This window comes from Triticum dicoccoides, chromosome 7A (assembly GCF_002162155.2).
Source record: "Triticum dicoccoides isolate Atlit2015 ecotype Zavitan chromosome 7A, WEW_v2.0, whole genome shotgun sequence".
NCBI classification, from domain to species: Eukaryota; Viridiplantae; Streptophyta; class Magnoliopsida; order Poales; family Poaceae; genus Triticum; species Triticum dicoccoides.
Window position 1 is genome coordinate 385,015,860 of NC_041392.1, and position 8,306 is coordinate 385,024,165.

Consider the following 8,306-nt stretch of genomic DNA (forward strand, 5'->3'; position numbering starts at 1 on the left):
ACAGCTTTGCTGGTACTGGGACAGCATGCAGTCACCACGCAGCCCTACACACGTTCACACCTGTGACTATATTCCCCGCACCATATCAGTGCCCATGTTTAATTATTCGTAGGAAAGCGCCCACATTTTGGCCACCAATCAGTCTCCAACTCATGTTGACCGCCCACACACGTAAAAGAAGAGAAAAAATAGGCAGCACACATACACAGGCCTTACCCATCAATGACATTACGTGGGGCTGGCCCAACTAAAATCAGCAGCAATCTATGCGCCTATTGCTGGGCGCGGCGGAGCGCGCCATTTCTTCTAGTCATCATCACCTATTATGCAAATGAGTTTTTGTAAGAAGTACATATTACTGGAAAATAATATCTATCTTCAACAAATTTATCTCAAAAGATGTTTTCTTCCACCATGTTAAACTTTCTTATAGGATTTCCCTGTTTTTTTCATTTGCGGAAGGCTTCTGCTGCCAAGGTGGATCAAATAGACATGGAGTCAAATGACATCCGCCGCTTCGAACAGTTGAGACGTGAGTTGATTGAGTTAGAAAGGAGAGTGCAGAAGAGTACAGATGGTGCTAAAAAAGAGGAGGTATGCTTGTTTAAGATATATTTTTAGATAGCAAACGGGAATGCAGTTGGTATTTGAGCCAACACTTGAACCTGAGACTCTGCAACCTCCATGGAAACGACATGACGATCAATCAGTCATGTTCTATTTGCAGTTCTGTTATATACCATTACCATACCATAATGGCTGGCTTTGTTATTGTAGAAGTTTCTTCAGCTTTGACGAGTTATTCATCCAGCCATGTCCTATTTTCAGTTCCAGGAAACGGAGGTTCCAGATGAAACAATGAGCCCTTCTGAGTCAGCACCCCCTCTGTCAGGGCCTTCTGGTTCAGTAATCAAGAAAGAAAATGTTATTACAAAATCGGTAGAGAAAGTTAAGGAGAGTACAACGGTATGACAATTTGAATTTTATTCATCCTGCATAAGAAAATCCTGTAACATAGTTACTTCCACAAACATTCAAAACAACTTGTGCATCTGGTCATTTCTTACCAGATTTTGTGTTGTTTTCTGACACTAACGGTGCTTGATGGCATCACAGGGTGTTAATATTTTTTATGGTGATAAATTTTGACAACACACAACAGTATTAATTGGATATGATTGCGAATTATTTTGGTAGGGAATCTAGTAGTCTGAGTAGCTGTTGCCTCTTTTCATTCCTTGCATTAAACTAATAATAGTATTAAAGGGTTAAAGTCTATTTCATCTTCTTTGTGCTGCACAGATTGTGTTGCAAGGGACACAGCTCTTAGCAATTGATACAGGAGCTGCTATGGGTTTACTGAAAAGATCTCTTATTGGGGAGGAACTAACTCAGAAGGAGAAGCAGGCTCTTCAGAGAACCCTGACAGATTTGGCATCTGTCGTTCCAATAGGAATACTCATGCTTCTACCAGTGAGTATTTCTTTCGGATTTGTACCTTCTGAACATGTTACATGGGGGCAGACATATAAGCGTCGTGGTTGCCACCCGGCGCCTCCACAGTCTAGTTCAGAGATAACACCAATACAAGATGGAACCGCTCTTGGTAATCCTCCAGATTAGGGGAACGCATCATCAGGAAGAATTCCTATTGATGGGGGGATTGCTACTGCAAGCAGAGTCCTCAGGTGGAATTACTATTGATAGGAAAGCTACAGGTTAGTCCGTATAGAATAGACCATAGTTTCGTTCGTATTAGACATGGAGTCAGAGCTCAGAGTCGGTTTGTAAGGCAGATCCTCTCTATATATGAGGTAGCCACGCACAACATCTGCACCTAGGGCCTCCAGCCCTAGCTGCATCTTCCCTTCCATGGCTCCCAAGTGCTCCCGTATTGGTCCTAATCTAATCCTCTACAGATTGCGTTCCCACAAATCAAGTTGTGACATTTTGGTTTCAGAGCCAGCCATTCCTTCTTCCATGGGGACCAACGACAGTGATGATGCTTGGAAACAAGAGCTCATGCAGCTCATGAAGTTGATGGCTGCGACGAACCAACGTCTTGACGACACCATTGCTCGTTTGGACAGCCATGATGGCCTGCTTGACTCCCTCGCCAAGCATCTGGACTGCCATGGTACTCATCTGGCACGTATTGAAGACGCCAGCCAATCGGACGGATGCCGACAAGGAAGACGCGGAAGGTGCAGCTGCCGGAGACAAGCTGGTGGGCCCCGGCGATCTGCCCACCTCGTACGATTGAGGAGAGCAAGGCCACCAGCATTTTGGCGTCTTCAAGACGTCGTTCGCATCCTTTGGCAGAACGGAGGATGCCTTAAGAGCATCTACAGCCGGGCTCTTCAAACGCGCCCGCGGACGGCCTGGTCAGTGATCGGTCACAAAATCGTTCCTGACCGACACACCTCATATACAACCCATATCTAGGATGGATATGGGGAGGCCCGGGCGCGTCCGTTACGTCGGATCTGACGGATCTGACAGACAGGACCCACCACAAATTTCACCAAATCCGCCCCCCTGACCTTGCTGGATCAACCCTTTTCCTTTCCTCTCTTCTCCCTCGTCCGCGTCGGCCCTCCCCTAGCCCCGCCGCCGTCCTGACCCCTCGGCGCCGCCCCAGACATTGTCACCGCCTCGGCCGCCACCAGTGGTACGTCTGGCTATTCTCGGACTGTACCATGCCCTCCATGTGTTCGACAAATTGTCCGACCAGTCTTTTTTGTTCTTTTGTAGGCAAAATGATAGATTCGGAGGGTTAACAAGGAGCTTGATGAATTAATGCAAAAGGAGTTCTTGGATTCGTCAGAGTCGGATGGAGATGCCGAGATGATGATGATCATGAGCATCCAAGAGGAAATGGACAGGGAGGTGGGGCGCATTCTGAACTTCAAGGGTATGATCAAAGGGAGAAGAGTTTTCAACCAGGATAGGGTCGATGGAGGACGGTTGCTCTATAAGGACTACTTTAAGCCCGGCCCAACAGTCCCTGATAATTTTTTTGCCGACGCTTTTGTTTGCAAAAAAAAGACGTTTTCGTTTGCGCAAACCCTTGTTCTTGCGCGTGGTGGAGGGAGTGGAGGCACATGATTCGTACTTCAGGCTCAACAAGGATTGTTGCAGACAACTCTCGTTCTCTCCTAAGCAGAAATGCACGGTTGCTATGAGGATGCTTGCATTAGGTACCGCCATCTATGCCATTGGTGAAATGGTTCGGATGGGAGAGAGCACATGCCTGAAGACCACTGTGAGGTTTACCCGAATAATGGTGAAGGTGTTTGGAATAGAGCATCTAATAGAACCAAATGTGCAAGACACATCAAGGTTGATGGCTATTGGAGCGGCTAGAGGTTTTCCAGGTATGTCCGGTTCAGTTGATTGCATGCATTGACTTTGGAAGAACTGCCTCAAAAGGTTCGCGTGAGATGTACCAAGGTCAGTGTTCAGGAGAAGAAAGGGAATGGGGTTCAACACACTTGATTATGCTCAAAGGCTGGGTTTGTACAGGTTGCCGTCCTCAGCCGAGCAGGATCGTGGGCATGCCACTACCTCAGGATGTGCATCACTACCTACACAACTGCTGCACGATCATGGCTATGCCGTATGGCAGGCTATACAGGGCGCATACGGTATAGAACTACCTAGTCTATCAGTCAGATAAAAGAAACCACCATCATACTCGACGCAGTGGCATCAAGGGACTTGTGGATTTGGCATGCCTGGTTCTCACAATGACATCAATGTGCTCCAGTGATCTCCCCTGTTCAGGAGACTTTGTAATGGGAAAGCGCCACCGTGCAACTACACAGTCAATGGGCACGACTACAACATGGGGTATCCTCAGTAGTGCGGCGTTTGTGAAGACCATATTCGATCCCCATGGCAACAAATAGTCATTTTGCAACAATGGAAGAAGCAACTAAGAAGGATGTGGATGTTGAAGTGTATATGTGGATTGCCTAACCCTTTTCACCAGTTTGAACTTTTGGTTGCGTTGACTAGTGCATGAAGCATAACGTGGTATCAGGGTCTAAGGTCTTGAGTTCAAGTCCTGGCTTTTGCAATTTATTAAAAAAAATGTCGTTGCCCCCCTCTTTGTCCATGTATAGGCCTCTTGAGCCATACCTATGAGTCTATTCACATGTTGACTTCCTGTGTCACACGTGAGAGGGGGTGTTGGAAGTGTATATTGGATTGCCTAGCCCTTCCCATCAGTTCAGACTTTTGGTTGCGTTTGCTAGTGCATGAAGCTTAACAGTGGAGAGGGCATTTAGAGTGCTCCAAGTTTGTTGGGGTATTGTTCGTGGAGCTGCAATGATGTGGGAATCTGAGACTTTGTGGCAGCTGATGACATGTTGTGTCATTTTGCACAATATATGATTGTCGAGGAGGAGAGGGTGAAGGGGCAGCCTGAATCCATGATTTCGGGAAGTCTCGAGAACAAGTCCACATCCCGAAGCAAGAGACAGATCAGATTCCGAATTTTCTGCATATGTATCAGAATCTTTGAGATCAACAGGTGCACGTGTAGCTACTCAATGATATTGTGGAGCATATGTGGACCCACAATGAAAACCGAGGAAACCCAAAAAGTTTAATGTTTGAATTATGCACTTCAAATAAATTTTATGTTTGAACTATGTAACAAATGTTATTTATGTGTGATATTCATGTGTATGATCGATGTGCATGAATTTGAGGGTTTTGATATGAGGAGTGTGGCTGTCCGACAGGACATATGATGAATTTGAGGGTTTTGATATGAGGAGTGTGGTTGTCCGACAGGACATATGAGGGGCCGTCCGGCGCTGTTCGGGGTCACGTCTGGGCTCGTCGGTGGACGTTTAGGAGGCGGGATTTGCAAAGTCCGGCTGTAGATGCTCTAACTTGGCTAAATTTGTGCGAGCAATTTTTGAAGCCTAGGACACACACCCCAACGATAAGGTCTGGATGGCATCCAATCACATGTCTGGCAAGGCCCGCAAGTGGTACATGCACCTTCTACGTGCTGAGGACAGCCGCCCAGGCTGGGATCGTTTTTCTGCTCTTGCAAGCAAGCGTTTTGGACCATCCACTTGGCGCAACCTCATTGGGGATTTGATAGAGTTGCGCAGGGGTGGAGGTACCTGGAGGACTACATCAACAATTTTTCAACCTCTCGGCATGCACGACCAACCTATCCCTCCAGCATGAAATGCAAATATTCATTGCAGGGTTGCAAGATCCGATCAGGATGCCTGTTGAGCTCCGGGAGCCCTTTGATCTAGAAGAAGCTACTGAGTGTAACTCGTGCTTTTGAGCGTTTGGAGTCCCTGGACACAGGTCCTCGATCTTCCAGCAAGTAGTCCTCTAGCAAGTGACTGGGTTAGTCGTTCCATAACTTACGCGGGTAGCTCATCTATCATAGCAGGAGCAAGAACTACATCATCTGCTGGCGTCACAGGATCAACTCGAGCATTCAAAAGCTTGACACCACCTGAGATGGAGGAGCGCCGACGATAGGGCCTCTGCTATAATTGCGACGAAAAATTCCAACTAGGGCACCGTTATAAGAAGCTATTCATGCGTCACATCATACGTGAGTCCGATGATGACGAGGAGACAACTAACAACACCCAACAGGAGGAACCGCCACAAATTTTGCTGCACACCCTTACGGGTATCTGGAGCTCCAGTACCATGCAACTTCGGGTCGACATCGGTGGTGTCTTCCTTCTTGCTCTTGTTGACTCCGATTCGACTCATATCTTTCTCACCGAGGAGCTAATCAACAAAGTGGGTGCGGTACTTAACCTCTGTGCTGGGATTCGGGTTGCAGTTGCCAATGGCGAACATGTGATCTGCAGCGGTGTTTACTGTAACACTAGCAGTGCCATTGACATGGAGCTATTTTTCATCGACTTATTTGCAATACCACTCGGTGGGCTCGATGTTGTCCTCGGTGTGCAGTGGCTGGGCATATTGGGTCCCGTCCTTTGGGATTTCAAACGTCTCCGGATGTACTTCTGGCGTGGCCGACCATCAAGTTGCATGGAATGGGGAGGTCATATTGACAAACCCAATTCGCCTTGCAACAACTTCTGGGCCAGTCCCTGGACCTCCCAACGGAGCTTCTTCTCGAGTTTGACTCCCTCTTAGACGACCCCACAGGTCTTCCTCCTGAGCGCAGTCACGACCACCGCATCCACTTGCACACTGACACAACAGCCATGCTGGTGCGGCCTTATCAATATCCAGCCTTACAGAAGGATGAGTTAGAACAACAATGCTCTGCGCTCCTGGCTCAATAGTTCATCCGCCTAAGCAATTCTGCACTATCAGCACCAGTCATCCTTGTCAACAAGCATGATGGATCATGGCGCATGTGTGGACTATCGAACGAAACAATTAAGGACAAGTATCCTATTCCTGTAGTGGAAGAACTTCTGGACAAACTCAAGGGAGCGCATTACTTCACCAAGTGGGATCCGCGCTCAGGTTATCATCAAGTTCGTATGCACCCTGCAGATATTAAGAAGACCGCTGTCAGGACGCATGAGGGCCTGTTTGAGTTCTTGGGCATGCCTTTTGGGTTGACTAACGCACGAGCCACATTCCAAGCATTGATGAATGATATCCTTTCCCGTTCCTGCATCTTTTTGTGCTTATATTTTTCGATGAAATCTTAATTTACAGTGCTTGCTGGGCGGATCACCTATGCACGCACGCGCAGTGTTCAAGCTACTTCAGTAACACCAGCTCTTGCTCAAGCGCTCCAAGTGCCTTTTTGGGGAAACCTCTGTAGCCTACCTTGGCCACATTATCACGACCAAGGGAGTTGCCATGGATCAGATGAGTTGGCTGGTGCATGAATTCAACAGGATGCACACGGCCAACACCAACGCACACACACACACAAAACATGCCGGCGAATAGCAAAGTCATGTAAGATCAAAGCTATGCATAGGCAAGGAAAAAAGAAAAGAACCCCAAAGAGACTGGATCCGCGATCATCAAACAACAACAATGACCATATCCACACCAACCATCCGATGACACCACACGGACGACAAGATTCTTCAACAGCAATGCCTTAAGGGAGCGACACTCAGTTGCCGTCGTCACCGGATCCAACCATCCAAGGCTAGAATCTAGGTTTTCGCCTTGAAAAATCAGTTTGAGCATATCCTAGCAAGGCTACGAGACTCTTCTCGTTTCGTCCACGTCTCTCCCATGAGAGACCGGGCGAAACCCTCGTCGCTGCCAACCCTCGTTCCCCTCGCCCCACTTTTCCCCTCGCCGCCGCCAGGGCGCGTCGTCAGGCGAAGCCCAGCTGGTGTTGGCGGCGGCGGGGATCCTGTTCCTTCTCGGCTCGTGTGTGGTGGCGCGGGCGTTGACATATATATTGGTGGGGGCACCTCGCTTCGGCGCAGTGCGTCACGGCGGGGCTACGCTGGTGGTGTGGCTAGGCGGCTGTTTTGCGGTGGCTGTTCTGCGGCGGCTGTTCTGCGGCGGCTACGTGGCGTACGTGGCGTTCCTCTCCTCCCGCCTCCGAAGCGTCTTTTTTTTGAAGGTTGAAACAGTAGGAAAGGCTCCTACTGCATATATATTAAAGAATCAGAGTCACTGTGGTGTTACATGCATTTACATATGGAGTGGGGTCAGTTAACCTAAACAGGTCAGAATTCTAAGATCTAGTCTATGAGGGGGAGTGAGCAAGATTTACAAAAGTCACAAAGACAATCAGGGTACTGCAGCCAGGAGGTCGAGAACTAGGTGTCTTTTTTGGGAAGGCAACCTATAGGCCATATTGCCAAAGTCCTCCTTGAATCTGTTCTTCCAAGAGCTCATCGAGGGGCACTCTTTTGAAGTAGTTGTTGTTATGTTCTTTCCACAGGCTCCATGCTGCTACTAGGAAAACTTCCATGATCATATTGCGTTTGTGGCTTGCTTTCATGCGCTCCACGAGTTGCAATCTGTTTAGGTGGTTGCTCCATGTAATGTTCAGAATCTGCCAGCATCGTTGACTGAATCGACAGTGAAAGAACAGGCGTTCCACTGTCTCCTCGAAATGTTCTTCACATAGGAGGCAGTCAAGGTTGTCTCCAATGTTATAATGTCTCCTTTTCAACATGTTTCTGGTATTTAGGCGATCAGACAGAAGCAGCCAGCCGAAGACTTTGATTTTGCGGGTACATTTTGATTTCCACAATCAGCCAAACGCCGCGTGCGCATTGATTTCTCTGAAGTAAAAGTCGTAGTACGTTTTGGTTTTAAAGCTGCGGCCGTTCCAGGTGCATCGCTAGGTG

The 8,306-nt window shown here is 48.0% G+C and overlaps 1 protein-coding gene across 3 annotated transcripts in view; it reads left to right on the plus strand.

The window, feature by feature from the left end:
- Positions 1 to 8,306, plus strand: part of LOC119329099 — a 48,218-nt gene that overhangs the window by 25,455 nt on the left and 14,457 nt on the right. For all 3 annotated transcript variants that reach the window (XM_037602097.1, XM_037602094.1, XM_037602095.1), the window contains 3 exons: positions 463 to 594; positions 829 to 966; positions 1,303 to 1,473. In XM_037602097.1, the coding sequence (XP_037457994.1) occupies positions 463 to 594; positions 829 to 966; positions 1,303 to 1,473 (441 nt within the window). The remainder of the gene's footprint in view (positions 1 to 462; positions 595 to 828; positions 967 to 1,302; positions 1,474 to 8,306) is intronic.